Raw genomic sequence first — 23,793 nt, 5'->3', positions numbered from 1 at the left:
TTTTCCCCGTACAAACCCCTATATTTCTGCTCTTGCATAAAAAAAGTACAGTACAGATACGCATATATCGAGCTTGGGCTACTTGTGGTGGAACGCAAAATTTGTTATGCGCAGTGACCGTTGCATCTGGTGACACTCCTTGCGAAAATATTGGGGAATCTGCGCTGCAAATAACCCAAGATGCCCCCCTTCAACAAGGGTAATTTATACTGTATGCAAAAGTGCAGAATATTTTGCTAGTACAAATCTATCATTTTCGTTTACCGGCTCAGCTGTGAAGATTTCATTTAAAACTAATGCTGCTACTATCAGAAATTCAATTCTCATTTTAAGTGGATTTATTCTGATGATGGTCAGTATAAAAAAGCCCTAGAGCGCTGGATCGAGGACAATATGATGTCATTCTTAATCAGTAAACCGCAAACCTTTTCCAAGGGTAAAGGGTGGGGTTTTATACCTAACAGTTGTCATGTCGGGTAGTTAAATTGATTTTACAAATTCAGTGTATTAATTTCTTTAGTTTTCAAAGTCTTCACCAAAGGGAACCCGGCAAAGCAGGAACCAAATAAAATGTATTCTAATATTTGAGAGCAAATACTGCAGCCTTACAGGCATGAGAGAATTAGTAACGATTTTCTTCTTATAGACACATGTTTGCATTCATTTTACACTACTAGCTGACAATCTCCCTTCTTCAACTTTTTGTTCTACCAACAGGCCCTGAAGATAAAACCCTTAACCCTTTTAATCCAAATTGCCCAGGGGGAAGACGAATGTGCTAATAACAATAGTATATGCCTTCTAACTAGGACTCTAATTTTAGTAAAGGCTGCTTGGTGTTTTCTTGAAGTGCAGTATTTAATTCAATTTGCATAACCTATGATTATCTTATTGCTAGTAGATGGAGGGAGAGGATTTAATGGGGAAAGCAAATAGAACATTTTACAGTTGTGGCTAAGTTACCAGGCCTAACAATGGAAGCGAGGCTGCTGGTGACCCTGTTTTGATACAAACCTTCATGCTTTTGTAATGCTAATATGGACTAATTAGCGTTACAACAACACAATTTACGTGATAAAAGCAATGAGGTCTGTATCAATGCAAGGTCACCGGCAGCCTTGCAGCCATTCATAGGCTTGGTCGCTGAGCAAACAACTGTAAAATGGCCTATTGTGTATCTAATTTCTTAGTTATGCTAGGCGTAAGTGGTTCTTTAGTTAATATAACACATGCATGTGTAAGTAATGAATGGGATACTACTGTAAGAATGGCTATTACCTCATGACATCTTTGTAGTTTTCTTGGCATGTGTAAAATAATGTTCTGCATTCCTGCTCAGATCTGTTTTTGTCCTTGCATCTTTGGGAATAAAAAGAGGTCTTAATTTCTCGTACAGAAAGATTTAAGTTGATACCATGCACATATTGAGTAGTGCTTTATTAATGCATAGTGATATGACATGTGCACATCTGTACTTCATAAAAAGACAAAGGCACTAATCTAATTAGGGTACACACTGCTGCCAATAACTGATGACTGTAGACATGTACTCTATTGCTTGCAAAAAGTGTGGGTGCTTTAATTAAGAAATAGCCTTGCATTCTTAGATGCAGATGCTCCTCAAGCAATGGCAGTAGTGTTGTGATTGAATCTGTGATGTTTTCTTCTTCAAAGTTTCAATGTACTCCTGCCTGAAACATAATTGGCTAACCTAAAAACACAATTATTTTCAACCATGTTTTAAAAAAATAATAAAATTATTTTTTGAATAATCTTACTTCTTATGATGTATCCTTGTTTGCCTTTGTCCATGGTACTGAATATTTCCAATATTTCTGTATTTACTACTTAATTTGTACTATTGAGGGGTTACTGGCTTTATGAATTGCAAATTAAAGTTAAAGGTAAAATGTCTGTCATTAATTCATAGTTATATATCAGACATACATTCTGCATGTACATTCACTTGAAATGTCAAAATCAGTATGTTTTCATGGGGATTAGATTAGACATTGACAGGGTGACACTTAATTTTCCTTAATCAATCACTGAAAACTTATGTCCCCATTAATTAATTTAATTAACTTTTTGACACCCAAACCGGTCAGACTTAGTATTTTACTCTGTCTAATGCCAGACGATTTTACTCGTCAATGGGGAACCCCCTTGAGTCAATGGGTTAATTAATCTGAGCTACTTTTATTTTTTTCCTAATGATCAAACAGAACATTTTTTGATACTGAAATACCCAAGATCCCTAGATTTATCTTCACCACCACTTGGTGAACAACATTCTCTAGCACAGATGATAAAGTGAGTTTCCTCAAACATTTTGATTTCTTCATATTAACATTCATGATGGTTTTACCTGAAAGTTAAGTCATAAGAAAATAATAGTATATAGAGGTAAAGAGGTATAAGATGTATAAATTCGAAATGGTCTTAAATTTCATTGTGAAAATTTATGATCTTCCTGATTCCTTCTTGGATCAGCCAGCTTGGTAAAGGATTATTTGCAACTAGATCCATTTTATTATAACACAGCTCTTGTGGTTTATTATTTTTTTTTACCCATTGCAGACTCACCATGCACTTGGGAATCATTTCTTTCAAAGATTGGCTGGAATAAAACCAATAATGAAACAGATAATCTGAGACTTTCAGTCAAATGATCTGCAATAGGCATCTGGCACAGAGAGCTTTCAGAGATCTATTACAGAAAGATGTAAGATGGTGTTAGCATGTTCTGGGATGTTATCTTATTCTGAACACCAATGCAAGTCCTCTGTATTGTGCTATACAGCCAGAGTGGCGGGAAATTCGTGCACTGTTTCATTACAAAATAGTGACTGTTTTTTTTTTCTTTTCCAGTTTCCCTACCTTTGTTTTTGAAATCCAGTGTAACGTGCTGGGAAATTATCTGTTACTTTTACTGCCATTATTTAAAAGTAGAAACTAATCACGAGGTGATAATCCTTCAATCGCTATAAACTTACACTCAGCAAAAAGGATGACTTACGTGTATGAAGCACAGCGGCTTTGTTGTGAACTGCGAGATGAAAAGTGAATGAAAAAGACGAATAATTTTTAGATTGGCTTTTGAGTTAGGTGAACCAAATAGAATACTACTAAATGTCATAACGCATACGTACCCAACTTCTTTTTTTTTTTCTCTGGCTTCTCCCGTTCCCATCGCTATCTTTGACCTTGCTTGTACTGTCTCTAGTAAATTTTCGATACCGTTTTGAGTTGTATGTTCAGTGTCCGGTCTTACATACCTTCATTATACCCTGGCTGAGACCTTTTTCTTTCACAAAACATAATTTTTAGCCGGCTGTACGTTTTCACAAAAGTAAGATGCTCCAAGTATATATCGAAAGAATAAAAAACGACAAGTAGAACAAGCTACCGACGAACTTTTCGGAAGGTACATTTTCCTGCTCTTTTGTATATCCCATAAAAGGAGTTCTTGAATCAACCCTCTCCTCAGTGTCTTTCCTTCGGACCTTGTAGAGAGGTAGGGTTGGGGGGAGCATTCCTTTGCTGAGGTCGACGGAATTTTGGCACTAGTGCTTATTGAGTTTTGGAAAAGCGAAAATCGACAAGAATGTGAATTCAGGCTACGTTTTGCAACTGGTAGACATTTTTCAAGCAATAGATTGAATGTGTACGTGTTCGTGATAGGGGATATGGGGGAAATGTCACCGAGGGGGTAAAGGAGGAAAGCGAACTTACACTCTACGACAGAGTCAGTGTTCCGTATTTGCCGAATCGTTTAATTTCCCAAAAGCGTTGCCTTGGTTTTGTGTCTTTCCTTTGGCAATGCAAGTATCAACAAAGTAGGAAAGCCTGTTAAGATTTGACTTCACATTTGACGATAGTCAAACTTGAAGTCAAAGATGCTATCGTATTTGTCTTCGCCTTTGTCAAGTAACAAAGGAACGCACAAAGCTTCTTCAGATTTGACTTCACATTTAACGTGCGTCAAATGTGAAGTCAAAGTTGTTACGAATTTGACTTGACCTTTACCATGGTCAAAGGCATAAGCAAATTGGTAATGGATTTGAACGTACGTTTGACGTGCGTCAAAGGTGAAGTCAAAAGTGATTCCAGATTTGACTTAAACTTTGCCAAAGATCAAATGTGCAGCAAATCCAATTTTTCGTCCCGTGTCTGTACGCGACTATTTGTCGCGTAATTGGCGTGCGATCACATGGGTGTCCAATTACAAGTATCCAATTTGAACACCCCCGAATTGCATACCTGTAATTGGACACCTCCGTCATTCACGTGTTATTAACATGCGTTTGGGATGGGGTCTTTCTTGCTGTTTTCGCACTGTTTGCAAAACAGATTGGATATAATTTTGACTTGTTTCACACAAAAAGGTATTCAAAGACCTTTTTTTCCTCGAATTTTGTTCTGACTTTCTGGCATTTTGTTATAGTTACGCTTAATTAGAAATAGGACCTCGTGTCGTTCGGCCGATTTTGAAATCATTTGCACCATTACTCAATTAATTGTACTCCACTCAGTCCTATTACTATTACTGATCATCAGTTCATTTCCAGTTGCCGAGCGTGGCTCAAATAAGACTTGATATGTGGTGCGATATCCTATATGGCTATCTAAGTTAGAACAAAAGTACTCTAATCTAACACATTCCCTTTACCTGAATCAAGCTATGAGATAGTAAAAGGCAGGGAAACAAAGAAATGGGAACTTTTCGTGAGTTGTGTGTAAATTTTGACTTGAAATTCTTTTTTTACGAAAACTCACGACTCAACTTCTAGTCTCCAAAATAAACGTAATCATGGCTTGTATTCATAATTTTAAGATTACCTGTTAGCAAAAGCCTGTACCTACTCTGTCAAAGTAAGGTAACCAATTTAAACTTATAATGTAGCTAAAAACAGCACTGAGACAAGCTTTGTTATCACGTTTTTGTGCATTAGTGTTGTTGCTTCAATTTAATAAAAATATTGTTCCAGTTACTCTCCCGGAGGGGGGATGCTCGTTGTCTCTCTTAGATTTTGGTCTCACTTTGGGCTTTCTGGGCAAAACGCAATCATATGTAGCCTTGAAGGTTTCCTTTTGCGCTGTGAAGAAATATAAAAGTTGTATACTTACACTGATATATCTCTTCACGTAGGTGAAACTATTAGGTGATAATGTCTTTGCCATCATTAAAAGTCACTGCATTTTTTGTCTGTTTTAATATGGCCTCTTTTAGGGGTCAAAAAAAGCCTGGGCTTTCCGACGAGCATCCCTCCCCTTTTTATATGGGAGCCACTAAGAATTTATGTAATAAGGTTCTAAAGTGCAAAAAAACATAAACAAGAAAATCGTTCCTTTGTTCGCTTGTTCGTTCAACATTTAAGTCAGATGGGAAGTGGGCCATTGGGAAGTTAGTCAGCCAGTCAATTGCCTATACATAGTCAGTAAACAATCAGTATCAGTCACTATCCGATAATGTTAATTTAAGCGAAGATTTCAGTCTTTGCATAAGGAACTATGAATATGCACACCCTGAATATTAACGTATTACATGTAGGTGTGTGTGAAGTCTTGGCCAACGTTTAATCGTTCAATGTGGAGTACATTTTATAAAAAATGGATAGCGACTTATCTACTGGATAACGTTATCCAAGCTTAGTTTGAACAACTGAGGCCAGGTTATAGTAATACCGGAGAGATACACACACTTTTGAATGAGTATAGTTTCACAAAACACAAGTTCTGGCATTGGAGTCTCATTATCGGCAAATGACCAAAAATATGGTACAAATATATTAATTAAAATTGATTAAATAATTGTTATCACTGAGCAAGAGTTGCAATTTCCCACAAGACTATGCCATAGGACCAACTGCAAGTAAAACAAATGGATCAGCAAAATTACCAAACAGTGTTCATTTTGCTGCTGGTGTGTAGTTTGAACTTAGAAGTGGAATTTATTTCATACAATACCAAAGATGACAAGTTATCTCTTACATTGAATACAATCCATTGAATGAAAAATGCACTAACATCATATTGATTATCTTGAATTTAATGAATATAATAAACGAAACATGATACTTACACATCACTGTTGGTGGTGAAGATCTCATCAAAAATTGACTCAGGAGCCATCCACTTCGCTGGCAGTTTCTTCCCAGTTTTTTCTTCGAACACCTCATGGTACAATTGCCGCATCAATCCAAAGTCAGCAATCTTGACTTTCTTACCATGGATTTGAGATGCAAAGTCCTGGCTAGTGGCTTGGGAACTGGAGAATTTCAAGAAACCGTCGGGCCAAAGAGACTTCTTGATCATATCACGCCAATTGTACATCCAGTGAAAGTGACTCCTAACATAATTGATTCCTTCGAATATACTTACTTAGCCTTAGGTCTTGGCACTTTTTAAATGAAAGAATTTGTTTATACAAAGATAGGAGTTCAATACTTGCACTCCACTAAAAAGCTCATCAGGATGATACTAACAGAACACCATAAAGAAACTGGGAGCAATAACATGTACTGATATGCCAAGCCAGGCATTACAAAGCTGCACAAAGATCAGAGGACCAATCAACCACCACCAGAGTTTAGGTAATCGTGATTCCCAGTCACAAACAGAGATCTTATTGCCGCAATGCCTAGACCCTGAAGCTAGCTGAGCAATAGCCAATATAACCAAATGGTTTGGTTTATTAACTAATCATGCCACGCGCAATCCGCCAAGCAAGTTTTACAAGATCCAGTGGAGCAAATGACTCGCAATCCTTATCACATTCATCGCCCATATTTTTGGTGGGAACATCTCCCTGGTTTGACGCGGATGACGAAAATACCACCAAAGGTATCGCATTGTTGCCATCAGCGATGTCAGTTTCTTCATTTCCTGCTGGATATGTTGAAGAGCAGCTGAGCAAAGGAATCCCACTCTCATCATTGATATCACCGATGAGGTCTCCTTCATCGTCTCCTGCAGAAGCAGGAGGGGTGCTGGACAATGGTATTGTGCTTTTACTGTTGCCAGAAGCAATGTTTTCATCATATTCTTCTCCACTTACTGAAGGAAGGCTTAAAAAGGGTACTGTGCATTCATCGTTGCCAGAAGGGAGGGCTTTTTTCTGTCCTTCCCCAGATGTGGTAGGGCGGCTAATGGCAATCATGGGTATCACACATTCATTGCTGCTAGAGGTGATTGTTTCTTTGTGATCTGCTGCCGATGTAGAGGGGAACCACATCAAGGGTGATGCAGAATCAATGTTTTCAGAAGCGATGGTTTCATCATATTCTTCTCCACTTACTGAAGGGAGGCTTAAAAAAGGTACTGTGCATTCATCGTTGCCAGAAGGGAGGGCTTTTTTCTGTCCTTCCCCAGATGTGGTACGGCGGCTAATGGCAATCATGCGTATCACACATTCATTGCTGCTAGAGGTGATTGTTTCTTTGTGATCTGCTGCCGATGTAGAGGGGAACCACATCAAGGGTGATGCAGAATCAATGTTTCCAGAAGCGATGGTTTCATCATATTCTTCTCCACTTACTGAACGGAGGCTTAAAAAAGGTACTGTGCATTCATCGTTGCCAGAAGGGAGGGCTTTTTTCTGTCCTTCCCCAGATGTGGTAGGGTAGCTAATGGCAATCATGGGTATCACACATTCATTGCTGCTAAAGGTGATTGTTTCTTTGTGATCTTCTGCCGATGTAGAGGGGAAGCACATCAAGGGTGATGCAGAATCAATGTTGCCAGAAGCGATGATTTCCTCATGTTCTGAGGCACATGCGGAAATGCAGCTGTTTTCATACAACACATCTGTTTTAATCCCATCTGCTTCACCACCCTAAGTAAGAAATTTATTCTGTTAAATTAACAAAAGATTCATTGCAGTTGAGTTAACATGCAAACATTGAATTAAGCCTCAGCCTTCAAGTTAATTATCTTTTTTGGGCTAGTCTACCTTTTATTTCTTTTACAGTCAAATCAATTTGTGTTAACACTCTACTCTGCCTTCTAGAACTCTAAAACTCTAAATGTCAGATTGCCCTTCTAGTAAGAGAAACAACAGATTACATGATCACTACAAAATTATCAACGGCAGCATAAAGCCCCTGTTACACATTGAAACTTTTAGCTGAGACTTGTGTGCAACGGCGCTGCAAAAAAGTTTTAGCAGGCGTTGCACCGTGTAACATAAAAGGTCGAAGCTCGTTCAGGAACGTTGAAACTGGTCTCGAAATGTTGTTTACATGGCCTTAGCCAGTTTGTGATTGGCTTACACAGCGTAGCGTAACAAGACCAAGCGAAACCAGTTTCGAAGTGGTGGTACACAGTGAAACTCCTCTTTTTATCACCACCGCGATTGCCGTAACAGTTAGAGAAGTGGAAAGCGGTTCTACTTTTCGTGAAACTTGTCTCGCAACAGAAGTTCAAAAAAGTGTCACGAATGTCTCCTGAAACGTGTTTCGCAGCGCCGTTATCCACAAGTTTCTGCGAATAGTTTCAAGGTGTAACAGCAGCTTAACACTTTTTTAAACGTTCAATTAACTGTAAAACCTTATTTAAATTTATCTGTAAACCATAATCACCAGGGATGCAGCTAAGAATAAATTCATCCGGTTGAAGGTTCTATTGAGGCGGTAAGTTCGTGCTCTGAGCATCAAACAGACCTGGTAACAAGATTGTTTCCAGTGTCTCGCAACACCCGGCACTGTTCAAGGTGGCAAATACAGGGAAAGAGAAGACATGCACAAAAGTACCTAAACAACGCTTTCACTTCATTTCCAGTATCGATAAATTCTAATGATAATTCTGTGTAGATTAACAGAAATTCAATTTTTTTTATTAACACATCGGATGACTTTTGAACTTTGTGGAGAATAATTTGCGGTCTTCTCAGTTGCTTCGATCGACGGTAAAAATTCACCCCTTTCTCAAGCGGCGATTTTCACCAGCAGCCTGTGCTTAGCCGCATCCCTGAATCACAATTATATGGCCTGTTGGTACATGTATCTATCAGCTTTAGCTGTAGGCACATAATTTGTACAAGGCTATCCTATACTGTTTACTGTAGGCTTTAGGCAGTTCATGTTGCTCCACTTAAAAAAAAAAAATGGCACAAAGGAATGAGAATAAAGATCTACCAGGTCTGTGTCCTGGATTTAACATCAACATTTAACCTGGTCTAGTGTAGCTGTGTTGCATTCTTTTGTTCCTGTGTATTGTTTTTTGCTTTTAGTAATGAGGGCAGCTCCCAAGGTAGAGCCTCTAATCTGTGTATACAAGTAAGCAATTGTAAGTATTATCATTAATAACGGTTTGTGGTCCTCATTGACCCAAAAAGTACAACCATATAATTTGTTTTGGCTAACACCCAGGCCTCGATTGTTCAAAAGGTGGATAGCGCTAACCACCGGATAAATCACTATCCAGCGGATAAACACTAGCAAAACCGATTGAGTTATCCAGTGGACAGCGCTATCCACCCTTGGAACAACTGAGGCCAGATGATTTTAGTTTTAAGATGCCAGTGAAGCTCGCCTTAGGAAAAAACATTCCTTTGAATTTTCCTATCCAAATGTTGTAATATTGTTTGTTTTCCCCTTAATACTTAATGCATCTATAGGAATTGGATTACTAATGATGTTTGGCTAAAATAATTACCTGACTTCTTTTTGCTCTTGACCAGTGAAGCAAGTCTCCATGGGGAACATACTCTACAATCAGACGAAGAGGCGTCTTCTGTGAAGTGGCCTCTGTCCAACAGCCCACAAAACTCAGCACGTTTGGATTCTTCCCCAGTACCTTCATGAGCTCAATCTCATTCAGAAATTCTAATTTCTGCCCTTCATTGGCGTTTTCTTGAGCAAAAAAATTATAAAATAATGTTGAACAAATCAGTTTCAAAGTAGGTTGCTTAGTCTTTCATGTGCAGTGTGATGAACGGTTATCTATTTTATTGTAATCTGAGTGCAGTCTATGCGGTAAAGCACAACCCAGTATTTCCGTTTTTCTGTCACTACGGGCAATGTAATTGGCTGTGGCATTTATGAGGACGAGTTACATACCATCTCTCGAGATAGTATAACTCTTTGAGGGAATTTCCGGTCATAAAGGCGAGACAATCCCTGGTTTTTGCTTGAGAAAACAGCTTGCATTTTTAACCCGCTAAACTTAAGACGAGCTCTTTTCACTGTACTTCCTGATTTTTCCGACCTTAACTAGTCAAACGTGTCCTACCAAAAACAAAAACCAATGGAGTTTTAGTCTTTAGAACTATGGGTAGTCGGAGCTTAGGAGAGTGAGTTCGATATGTTTTTAAGGCGTACAAGTATCAGTTGAGGGGGAAGGATGGATGGTTCGTGCGATAGATGAACATGATTTTTTTGCACATTTTAAAGTAAGGCTTGCGTACAGAGAAAAGGTTGTGAAGGCTAGTGATATCGTATGGTTCTGTCCAAGTGCTTGTAGAGTGCGTCAGACAACTTAATAGAACATTTTGTTTTAGGGCCTGTTTACATGGAGAAGGGGTGACCCTCATTACAGACTTTCGCTGCAATCTGACAGTTATCCGATCCCACAAAAGTTGACCCTGCTAGAAGGGTGACCCTACCTCAAGTGTTCACATGGCAAAACGTTGGCCCTCCTAGGGTTACCCTACCAAGCAGATAGGGTGGCCCTACCCCTAGGGTTACCCTACCTCTCATGTAAACCAAAGCGGAAAATACAATAGGCAAGGTTTACCTTTTTAAGAGGGTGCCCCTTCTAGAAGGGTCGCCCTATCTCCATATAAACAGGCCCTTATCGGTGCAATAGATGTTCTACAAGGTTCAGTCGTTTGTGAGGCAGTGTGGCCCAGTGGTTAGGGCGCTTGCCTTGAGATCCGGGGTTCCCGGGTTCAAGACCCGCTCTGACTACTCGTTGAATTTGATCCTGGTAATCCCTGGTTCAACTTCCCAGCTGCACTTGTAAATAGCCAACTGGTTTGCCTCCAGCAGGTTGGAATTCTTAACAGTTGTTGTTGTTGTGTTCTGTTGTTTCGTTGATTGTTTCATTGGCCCTGAAAAGCCCCTATGGGGAGCGGTCAATTAAGTATGTATGTATGTATGTATGTATGTATGTATGTATGTATGTATGTATGTATGTATGTATGTATGTATGTATGTATGTATGTATGTATGTATGTATGTATGTAAGGCCAATGAGCGCTTTAAAATCCGGGTCCTCATTTTGTTCAAAACCATTTCTTTGGATAATTTTCTTGGTTATTTTTAAGAGCATCCAATCATCAGTTTAAACTGAGCTTCCTTTTGAATCCATTTCCCTCACCCCCCTCCACCGCGGTCGCAAAATTGCAGCCGTTCAGGGTAAGATTGTTGAGAAATTGCGTTACTTCCATTTCCTTACAAATCTGGTACATCGGATGTTTATGAAATTAGACAATCACTGCCCAGTTTTTCTTGGAATTGGTTGAAATAAACAAAGGATTGTTGAAATGACATCATACTGTGATATGCCGAAAATCGCCATCGAGTGAGACAGAAATGGCCCGCACCGAAGGGAATGAAATCCAGGGAATTTTACTTGAAATCACGGAAAAAAATTACATAGAGAGCTTAATTTTTAAAGAGCCTAGTGAACATATCTGGATAAATTTTATGGCAATAGTAAAAGATTTTCATATCAAAGTGGGGTTAGCATCTTTTTGTTGTGTAAACGTAATTAAATATTCCATGCGGCCTCAACAATGTGCTTGTATTTACCGTCGGCCGTAAACTTGATTTCTACTCTCAAAATTACCTCCAGAACCTACTTTTTGCATAGAATAAGCTTTTAGAATGATGTTCTTGTCTTCTGTGGTAATACTTGACGATTTGGGAAAATTTTGTGAAAACATATTTGTGACGCGTCACAGACGTACCTTGATTGCCCAAATTTGCCCAATTATGCATACTATCAACTTGCCCTTTTGAGAGAACATTGAAAAAAAATCATAAATTATTCGCAGTGGGACCCATTTCTCCGAAATTTGAAATGATGATTGCTAAAGAAGACAGAAAGATTTTTAGAACTAACTAAAATCTTCTGTGTTAAGCTTGAGAATTAAACTGACATGCACGCTGTACGAAGATTCAGCAAACTTCAAAACTTTTAGAAGATGACACCTTTTCGAAAACAGAATATCAGACCACAGCAAATGTTCCAAACTATCTTATCTTATCTTATCTTATCTTATCTTATCTTATCAATAACACTTGCGCGCCCGTTTAAGCAATACCGATACCACTTTGGGCGCCTGGGTGGGCAAGACGAGATTGATTCCCCTGCTGATGAACGCCGAGGACAAACGAATCACCACGTGGGTTAGCGCGGAACGTAAGCAAGCGCCTCAAAGCGGCACATGTGTGTCGACACAAATGCAATCTCAAAAAATACTCGCTTATTAATTGCACAGGACACCCAAAAATGCACAGAAGACCAAACACTGATTAGGAGTTGCGTTTTCGTACCTTGAACACAAAAACCAGCATGTGGAGTCTTTGATGCCAGTAGCTTCCGTGCCTCCGTGAGATACATATCAGAAGCTACATTTCAAGAAGTGGCTGTCACTCAGAAGCTTGCAAAGGACTGATATGCGAGTAATTAGTTTAAATCCTTGATATTTCCTTAATTATTGTTGCATGGGTTTTGTATAAATAGTTTCTCAGTAATTAATTTTATTTTTACAAACTTTAGGAGTTGTCAAGTCTGATTATTTTTAAGTCTAAGTTTACTGTCCTCATGGGCTTTACCGTTGGTGTGATATCGTCTTAAATTGCCAAGTAATCGAGGTATCATTAGTTTTTCTTTCAGCAATATGTTATTACCACAAGGAGCTTTAATTTATACTCAGCCAGAATATTTCCGAAGTAATTCAGTATCTTATACCTGGTTATATTTTATTATTAAATCTTTGACCTCGAATATTGTGTTTCTAGCTTTGTGACTGGTTCACTCAATCTCGGTTATCAGCTCATATACTGTATGACATAATTGGAAGCTAATTGGCCTAAATTTCCAAATGTCCAAGCGTTCAGAATGTAATGAAAAATTAATAAAACAATTATTCCATTCGCACTTGTTGGATATGAGACTGGTTATCGCCAACTTGGCACTACGCGCCTCGTTAGCTATTTACAATCTCATATTTGATGTGCGCTCGCGGAATAATTGCTAAACAAAATTGCAGTTTACAGCTTAACGATGAAATTATATGTGAAATGGATCATATATGATCCTCGCAGTTGTGGGTTCCAATGTTCCCGTGAGGAATGAATCTACGATGAAATTATATATGAAATGGATCACATATGAACTACGGATATGAAATCAAGCGAAGCTATGATCCTCGCAGTTATAAACGCAATTTTTGCAGTTGCGTAAAGAAGCCTGAAAAATTCAGGACTTTAACTACAATTGCAAAGGATTATTAAGCTTCTCTTGAGTTTACAGCTTATTGAGTCAAGGGAATAAATCAAGTGTCCCTTATCCCTACATCAACAACACTATATTTCGAATTCTAGCCCGTAAAGTAGTCCTTTAATCGTCCTAAACCGGTTCACCCTTGAGAGTCGCTTGCTGCTGCATGCAGTGTCATGACATAAGTGCAATCACACTCATCGACATACTGCTATATAATGAGATTCACGTTACTTGGTATAGGAGTCACAAACTGACCCTCTTACCATGACGTCATCCAAAACCCCAACCAAAGAGCGATGCATGAATTAAAGTTCTTAGGCCTAAGGGAACTCCTTTTAACACATTACGAAGTACCATTAATGGCATCATGCTTCTGAATGAGACGTGTGTCTCGTGCAAAGCGAAAAGCAACTTTATCACAATGTCCAAGGCATAAATATATTAACACCTGACTACATGTAGATGACTAAAATTTTTACAGACTGCAAAGCCCTATTCGATGTAAAGGCTAGCCATACCCAAACAGCCAACCAACTCTATGAAGAGGTATTCAACTATTGTTGGGCAGTTCGCTAGAACAAACATCCAAAATAATAATACAATGCAGTTGAAGTCGAAGCTAAATAGTTGATGCTTGCATTGCGTACTTATTTACCTTAACTGACTCCCGGGATACAAATGCAAGGTAATTACTTCGGTGTGTGATCCATACAAGGAATAGACACTTTCATAATTATACCCACCATGTAATTCTTTAACAGCAACGATCTTGTACTTGAAATTTTTCTCGCACGCGTCTTTGGTATTCTTGTTAAAGAACTCCAATCCGTCAATCAATTTGGCTTTGTGCATATTCCCAAATGCTCCTTGACCCACCTCTTCCAATAATTCTATTCTCTCCGGAGGAATTTGGCAGGATATCAGTGGTTTAATATCCTTTGCTGTCCTAAAGAAAAATACAACCCAAAGGAACAACATCAATTACAGCTATCCAGGTGTGGAACGAGGTTTCAGTAAGTTATGGGACTCACGCAACGTCACAACAAATTTTATTTTAGGTCGCAGAAGGAATGGGGCTTATCTCTAATAGTTGGCTACGAGGGCTTTGGACTATAAACAAAATAGAGCTTTCACAACAGCCTTTCTTGCTATGTTTTTGTTTTGTTTATGGAACTCTGAGACTATGCGAGACCAATCCATTGAGTCTTAAATGAGATTTGGGTCACAGATCATCATTTTGAACAACCTTACATCTTTCCAAATGGTACCCTGCAGCTTCGACCCACCCTTGGACCTTCTCATTACCTCACAGAGTTCTAAAGTGTGATGTCATAAAAAAACTAAATTTGTGAACTTATGGGATTTTTCAGGGTATAGAGTGTTTTCACTCACACATGATCATTAACTTTCTTTTTCTACCGAAACAAAGGAAAACGTTTGTATGACACAACAGAGCTCAATTCCCGGAGAATTAGTTGCGGACACCAACATGGCCGCTGTTCCTTTGTTTAGGGACACCAATGTGGCCGCCGTGACGTCACATGAAAACAGTCTATTATGAAAGGACAACATCCAAAAGGCCTACTCGCCAAAAATGAGCATTTCAGGGCAAAAAAATGTCTTTGAGATATTAGCCCAGTTTTGCTCATGTGACAATGATCTCAGTCTCTTTACTGCTAGGACTAAAGTGTCGAAATGGAGTATATTTGCAATTGTACAGAACGAGATGTTTCATGTTAACCCCCGGGTTAATGAAATGAAGAGATTTATTTTTCAATGTTGACTCAGGGGTACTCTGAAAAAAATCAGAGTGGCCATCTGCAGGAGTCGAACCTACACTGTACGACATTCCGATAACTAGTTTGGATGCTCTATCTGCCCCTGAGCTATAGGAAACTAGTGGAAGCTAGGCCATTAAACTACAATCATGGACAAATTGTTAAGAACAATTCAGCATTTTATCTTTCAACTCACTTATCGCATATTATGGACTCTTTTGCAACCCCCTTCCCCCATTCAATGTTACTTGAGGGAAATGAACTGAAAACAGTGTGCAGGACTGAGAGTGGACCAGTTTATGCCCAACATTGATTGGGTGGGGAGGCGGAAAAGCGCCTGAGTGAAGTCCCAAAAATGTGCACTGGAATGAGTGTCCCAAAGGCCAAATTTGTCCATGATCGTAGGTTCCAATGACAACTGTGCCTCTAAACTGCACTGACTGAAATTGTCTGCAGCATGCATTCTCGCTATAATTATATTAAATGAAGTGGATGACAAATTTTAATCCCGGTGAATGAAATGAAGAGAGGATATTTCCGATGGTAACTCAGTGATACTCGGAAAGAATCCGAGAGCTCCTTTGCAGGTATTGAACCTACGACAGCCTTCAGATGACTAGTTCGGATACTCAAGCACTGAGCTATAGGGGACTCGTTGGAGCCAGGGCATGGTCCATGATTTTGATGGTGTTTCTGGGATACTCGAAAAAAATCCAAGTGCTACTTTTCAGGAGTCGAACCTACGACCTTCCGATCACTACTTCGTGTGCGCAATTTACGACATTTGTCTAAATTTTCACAATACTATTTGCCTAAAGATAGAAAAGCCAGAGATTTTGAAAGTCACTGGAAGTTTTTGCATAGCAATAAAAACAAACTGAAATTCACAGCTCTATTGAATTTTATTCATTAGACGTGAGATTTTCCTTTTGCTCCCTTTATCGTAAATTTGCAAACGAATCCAGCCATAAAATTTAACTCATTTTTGGGAATACAAATGTACATGGGTTTTCTGATTTGCGTGATCACTGTACTGATAAGTTTTTTACCCAACAATGTATTATCTTTGCGTAGACAAAAGTTCTTGTGTCAAAAATTGCATATCTTTGGCCTCAGCACGACTTCACTTCTTTCTGATCATATTAAAATCTACAATGTCCTTTGTCAATTTCATTGCAGGCAGTTTTCAGTTTTTGAAATACATAAAAGGTTTTATAATAATAATAATAATAATAATAATAATAATAATGATAATGATAATGATAATAATAATAATAATAATAATAATAATTATTATTATTATTATTATTATTATTATTATTATTTTATCGTAGTTTGAAAAAAGAAGCATTGTGTTATCTACCCCAATTTATGAGTCATTAAAAACTACTGTACCAGTTAAAAGAAGCAAAAGCTTACCACTTTGCAGGATACTTCTTCCTTTCCCTTTTATAGCAAGAAAAACCAATAAGGAGGAGAAAGCCAAGCAAAGATACACCGCCAATGGAAAAACCAAGAATACTCGCAATGAAAAGACCTGCTCCACTGTCATCTAACAATGGCGGCTGCGTGGTTACATAAGTCATAACTGCTATAAAATAGAATCAAATTTTCAATGCAATAGTTTTCATGAAATTTTTAGCACATGCATTTAACTATCTGTGTGTTTAAAACTAAGGAACAATATTATTATTATTACGCTTAACTGTCATGAACAGGTATATCTGCAGATGACTTCACATGCAATAACGATTAAAATTTGCGACATGAAACACTTTCACCCATTATACATGAGTGCAACGATAAACTTTATGCCTTTGAAATCTAATGCAAAGATTTTTTTTATTTTTTATGAATTGTTTTCCCTAGTCTCTGGATATTATTGGCCTTTTATGCCCCTGGTAAACATGGAGACTCTACAGTTCAGATTTCAATGACACATAAATGATATGAAAGAGACAGCAACACAGCTTGTAATGATCCTTGCCCTCAGCAGTGTGGTTTATTCACAGATGACACTTTGTTTGCTCTAAATCGCATCTTAATTTCCCCAGCCATTGAGAAAGGAACACTAAAACAAAACAACCAATCAGATTTCAAGGCTTGTTTAAAGTAACCAATCAAATTGCAACAAAATGAGATACAAAGAGAGCCAAAGTGTGGCAAAGTTCATGTTTAAACTGTTTTTCATCTGACTTGAATTTCCTTTAATGGTACATGTACATAGTTTACTTTGTTACGCTTGACTGAGCTTTTGACACATAACTTCTTAAACTCATTAATAATTCATCAAGTGATAAACCAATTGCGTGACCGCATTTAGGTCACATGGATGCACCTTGATACCGCGGTAAAAAAACAGCGTGTTTGGATATCCAAACAACGGCCCACTTGTCTTTGTACCGTGTACTTTTAGGCTTGGACTGTACAAGCAAAGAATCTTCCTCTTGCACACTTTTGGGAGGTCGAAACCGGCAAAATTCATCCTCACCTAACCCATCCATGTTTCGGAACTAGCTGGACGCCACTAAATGCAAATTGTGGCTACTTGAAATAAAGAAGCTTCAGTTGGGAAAAAACACTGACATTATCATCACCAACTGTGCGCTTTCTTTTGTTGGCAATTAGGCACCGATTGAGAAGCCATTTCAAAAACTCATGCTTCTTGTTTTACCGGGGTTTCCAAACACTCAAAAACAAGAAAAGCCCTCGGCCTAACGGTCTCGGGCTTTCATCAATTTTCTCGTGTTTGGAATCGAACAGAACAGAACTGTTTATTCCATCACCAGCGGAGGTAAAAGCCAACACATGAAATCCATATTGTGTAAATTTAGCCAATCCGGTGACATTTTTTGTGTACATCGTGATGTAATAATATTATTGTTCCTTAGTTTTAATATTCCTGTTACCGACTATATAAGATCGACTGTGAATTTGGAAAGTGGTTTCAATGGCAGAAGTTACGGAAATACTATGAGGATTTTAATGTTGGCTTGAATGGAAGCTACTGATTCTCCTGAGGGTTGAAGCTTTGTAGTCACGCAAAAGGCTTCGGAGTTGCTGGTATTTCTCCAGCTGATATTGTTTCATGCATCACTTCCACATGCACACTTTTACATGCAAAGCCACGTTTTATGCATTGAAATGTCTCTGGCAACGCAGACACAAGGCAGACAATGTTTACACGGCTATGTTTCCATGATCAAATTTTCTACGCGACTGTTATTTCATACAACAATGCACAAGGTGTCAAAGCAGCTTAAGCGGAATTCTCGCGAGTTGTACCAATGTGCGAGTCAGCGAGCCATGCGAGCCAAGATGACGAGCCATGCTAGTCAACATGCGAGTCACACAGTTATTGAAAGCTAACCGTTTTAAAATGGGTGCTTAGACTTAATAACTGTTTATCAGCGCTATTTGAAATGGGTGCTTAGACTTAAATGCGAAATTCGCACGGCTCGCAGATTTGGCACACCCTCCAAGATCAACTCCAAACAGAAAACTACATCGGTACCAGATGAACAAAGCAGTGAAATCATAAGCTTTGTAGTGCAAAAGGCAAACTAAATGAACTTACAACTCTCATGAATGTATTTTCAAAACGTAAAATAAAAGTACAAAAGATGCATTGTATTTCGGTGTTTCTTTTCCTAATTCCATATGCGCAGACTCACGGTATAATAACCCAAGCGTAGACGTCCATATTCGTATTCTCGGTATTGGACTGGAACTAGCTTGCAATGGAGGCTAATGCGGGAGAATCTTTTCAAATGCAAATACTTTCTAATATATTCCCCCGCATTAGCCTCTAAGAAATATTTCAAGAATATTTCTTAGAAATATTTCAACTACGACATCCAAGACAATACTGAGCGGCAACGTAAGAGAAACTCGAAAACTAATAAACAGTACGTTAGGTCGTAATTCTAAAACGACACTGATTAACGAGATACCAGTGGGGATCGATCATATACTAACAAAAAAGACATAGGGGATAAAATTAATCTACATTTCGGCACGCTCGGGAAGAGCGTGCCAAGAACATTCCATATACAGGTGCCCCATAAGAAAAATCATAAGTAAGAGGGCATCTACAGGCCTCGAAAACTAGTTATAGGACAGTTGGTTCCAAACAAATATTTCTGGCGTTTTCAAGCAAAAATAATAATAATAAATAGCATTTCAGCACTTCTTTGACAATTTTAATGTGAATCTCCGTAAAAACGAAGGCTTTCTTACTTCTATTCCATGTATTCTTATTCCAGAATACAGTCAATCGAACGCCCCCTTAATATATACGATAAACCTATACAAAGGAAAGCTACCATAAAATTGCTCAGCGTACACACTGATGAATTTAGACTGTCATAGGATAATCATATATTGCACATCGTACCAAGCTAACAGCCAAAATGGCTTGTGTATGCTTTAAAAATACTCATCCATATTCAATAGTTGTTTTGACCGATCGGATGAATTTCTCAAGACACGTGAGTAAGTTGTTATACTTGGTAATTCACCCAACAAACCTGAAAGCCTGGGGAGGGATTTCAACGTGGCTCCAGGGATTTCAAAATAGCGGGTTAAATACATGAACAATGGAATGCAAAATGAAGATTTATATAATACCACGAGTGGCATTATGTAATGCCTCTTGTTTATTAACATAAATTATGCATTTAATGACTCCTTTCTTTGTTGTTCCTTGATATCTGCCACTCGGAGAAAACCTTAAATGACTACCTTGTTGCGTTCCTGGTAACCTTTGCAATGCAGTCATCCAAGTCTTTTTTCTCTTGTTCTTCCACCGTCTTTGGCCGCCTAATTTAACTGTTGTTTTGGAGGCATGCTGTCGTCGGTTCAAGAGCCCTCAAAACACTAACCGGAGCATTTTTACGCTTACCGGCCAAAGTGAATAACATTTTTATACATCGCTGAAATCGCTGAAATACATTTCTTCGATTTCCAGGTGAACTAGACTGGCGCGACTTCTTATGTAATGTCTTTTTTGTTCAGGGTGTTTTTCGATTCTTAGGCAAACTGAGCTAGACCGCCTTTCACAGAGGAATAGTCTTTTTCCTATCACGATTGGTCAGAACGGCTATTGAATATGGGACTCTGAGAGGCTCTAACGGCGCCCGGTCGCCTGAGGCGACTAACATTTGGCTTCGGGCGAGTGAGAAAAACTACCCAGTCGCCCTCTGCCACTCTGGCTTATTGTATTTCTAGCAGATAAGGCGGCTAAGAAAATTAATATGCTGGGCCCGGTTGTTCGAAAGCCGATAAACTTAATCCAGGATTAGCCTAAACTTTTGTTCCAAGTTTTTAACTTTTCGGTGTAACTTTTTTTGGCCTATTTTTATTTTTCACGATTAACTTCTTCTAATGTAACGTTCCGCCGAGTATCAGCGTTGAACATCATTTCGGAGTAGACAAACAAACTCCTTGGTTAAATTTTAATCTGGGATTAGCGTGAATCGACTTTTGAACAACCGGACCCTGATGGTTACAGTTTACGAAACCTCTCTGAAAATGTTTTTCCTTCGTACAAAACAATCAGTTCAAGGGCCGTTCCACATGATTTCACATGTAACATAATTAGTTAATAAAGAATTAATTAATTCGGGCAACCAACTTGGAGGGTTGGGCGCCCCAGCTGAAATGCTTGGGAGCCCAAAGGGCTCCCCGAAATTTCCCTTAGAGCACAGCCTTGGATGCATAACTACAACATCCGACATCGAAAGCAGCAAGTTTGACATGCACTTGCCCAAACCTGAGACAAACTGGTTAAAAAGATCTTTTGCTTGTCGAGGGCAACAGCATGGGATGCACTTCCAAGTGACATTTGAGATTCGCTTTAAAAAAGTTTTTTTAGGGACGATCAATCCGATAGTTAGATTTTTTTTTTTTAATTATTTATTATATTTATTCTTATCAATAATTATTATTTTCTATTATAAAATAGACCCCTTTCAGTTAATTCCCAGTCTGGAGGACAAAACAATAAGATAGTTTTGCATTTGAAAGGTTTGTTTCTCTCATGGGAGAGAACAACCATTGTTTTGTCCTCCAGATTGGGAATTTCTGAAATGGGTCTATACTCAAATTTTGGTTTTATTAATTTAGATTCTGCAACATACATGTAGCTAACATTAGTACTATTTAAGAGAATTTTAGCATTTCTTTAACTACTCATATATGTAAGATTAGATATGTACACGGCTCATTTAGAAACCAATATTGTATATTGAAATTACTATCCTGTAGAAGTAAAGTCAATGTATGCGTGCGCTCGCCCCTTCAATTTTCGTGTGAACACATTGCTTTTCTCGACGATGAAGTTTTCAAGGGTCCATCTTTCGCCAGCAGCATTACTTACTTGATGTCCAAACACATTTTCAGCCTAAAAAAAATTTTCCAATTCACGCATTCCTCTAGTCCTAGCTACAAATATCTCGTAAAATCGTCTAAATATGTTTCCGGAAAGTCCTGATATTTTTCCGAAATATCTCGCTGTCTCCCCCTAAATATTGTGAAAACATTCTAAATATCCCAAATATTTTCTTAACAGTTTTCTATAAATATTATAAACTGATCAAAAACTTAATTTATTGGCAAGACCGCAATGTGTCAGTCCCTACAAAGTACAAGTAAATGGCAGCACTAAAAGCTGGAATCCGGAATCCGGAAACAATTCGTGAGAACTATTTCACTCTGAGAAAATGTGTACTGTAAAATGCATCTGACCTTGCTATTCTCAGTAGATAAACAGATTTGAGAATGGTGATGGCATCATCCAGCTAAGGCAGTCCAAAATAATTACAATAAAGGGAACTTAAAGATTGTTTAATTTGTTTTCCTTATTAGGAACAAGGCGCCTGGAAAATAGGGAGTTTAAGCAGGTGCGTTTTTGAGACGCGGACGGCAAACAGAAGAGAACATTTCGCGTGCCAGGTCAGTGGTGTCTCCCAGATTTTTGTACCAATCATCTCTAATGGAGAAAAGATATTTTGTGGTCGTGTAAAGACAAGTTGAAAGGGAAAACAGCTCACTTCCGGTTGCTGTCCGTGTCTCAAAAACGCGCGTGCTTAAGCTTGCTAATGTCTTGCGTGAGTGACGGAACGGAAGCTGTTGATTCAGGAAGAACATACAGTAATACCGTAAAGTTCCTATAGTAACGACCCCCGAATTAAGGTCAATTTTTTGTGGCCGCTAGTAAGTCCCGAAAGTAGCGAGACCAAGTTTTTTTAAATTGTATACCGTATACCATTAATATGTTAATCAATAGTCAAAATTTTAATGTACAATTTAATGTTCGTGCAGTGTCACAAATTGATCAAATATGTTGTCTTGTACATATGACGCTCTAATGCTACGACAATTGAGACTAGAGACCAAATCTTTCATAAGCGAAATAAGTCGAACAATTACAAAGACGATAGCATTGCAATCCTCTCCACGTAATTGATCAAAAGCGTAGGGGGCTAGTTCAAAGACCAGACTTTTCCCAGCTCCCGTTGGAGCAGACACAAACATATCTCCGCAAGACAGATATTCTTGAATTGCTTTTCCCTGATAGTAGCGCAATTCGGAATATCCGGTGGCCTAAGTAGCTATGTGGAAAGTCACGCTTCACGGTGTATGCCAAATTTTGAATGACAATTCTATCCCCTGAGCTTATCCCCTGGGGTCCACGAGGACTACTCTGATGCTTGGGTCGCTAAAATTGGCACCAATTACGTATGAAAAGTCCTTCGTTCTGCGCGTCATCTACATGAGACGAAGGACTTTTCGAAAGTCTAGGCAAAGCAACGCGACTTCATAAAAATGTCGTCGAAGAGTATTTTAATAGGTCTTAGAATTTTTCGGTGCGGTAGTGAAATGTCAGAGTCCGTGCATGGAACAGCCCTTCTTGGGAGCTTGCTCCTTATAAACGGAATGCATAAATGGCGGCCAAAAATGTATTCTTTTGTTTCTGTACTAATTAGACTTACTAGCCTCACTCTCAAGAAACATTTATTTTATATTTTGTCCATACAAACGAGGCTTAAAAAAGTGAGGCCCCCATTTATGCATTCGGTCTATGACCGTGAATCAGAACGGACTAAGATTTCACTACGTGGTGATATTTCGCTACAAGTTCGTCATATCCCACTTCCACTTTTTAATGACTTTATGATCCCAACAAACTCCGGACAGATTGTTGAAAACCTGGGGCCGACCTGGGGGAGAGGGGGAGGGGGTGTTCAGGGGTGATCGAACCCCCTAAATTGAAATATAAAATAAATACAAGTACATCTTAAATAAGAAGGCTAATCCGCTGCTTTTCGATGTAGCTAAAACGTTTTCTGATTAAGAAACAAATAAGTACCGGTATTTGAATATTTTGGTTCGCTGCGAATGTGTTTCTTTTTTCACCAGGCCTGTGATCCAGACAATTTCCCTAACATTAACTGTTTGCTGCGAATTGTTTGCACTACGCCAGTCACAACGAAAAGCCCGTCACCTACGATACTGTAGTTCAGCGTTTTGTGGAAAGATATATACCCCGAAGAATGCT

The 23,793-nt window shown here is 38.7% G+C and overlaps 1 protein-coding gene across 1 annotated transcript; it reads right to left on the bottom strand.

The window, feature by feature from the left end:
- Positions 1-6,697: 6,697 nt before the first annotated feature.
- Positions 6,698-16,819, bottom strand: LOC138023235 (uncharacterized). Its single transcript, XM_068870256.1, has 5 exons — positions 16,653-16,819; positions 14,199-14,401; positions 9,658-9,854; positions 9,174-9,266; positions 6,698-7,837 (listed from the first exon to the last, which is right to left on the bottom strand). Exons 1-5 carry the CDS (start codon positions 16,817-16,819, stop codon positions 6,698-6,700), a joined length of 1,800 nt encoding a protein of 599 aa, XP_068726357.1.
- Between the last annotated feature and the right edge of the window lie 6,974 nt (positions 16,820-23,793).

Source organism: Montipora capricornis, chromosome 11 (assembly GCF_036669925.1).
Source record: "Montipora capricornis isolate CH-2021 chromosome 11, ASM3666992v2, whole genome shotgun sequence".
NCBI lineage: Eukaryota > Metazoa > Cnidaria > Anthozoa > Scleractinia > Acroporidae > Montipora > Montipora capricornis.
Note: the sequence above shows the minus strand (reverse complement) of the source record. Positions and strands in the feature narration are given on the sequence as shown.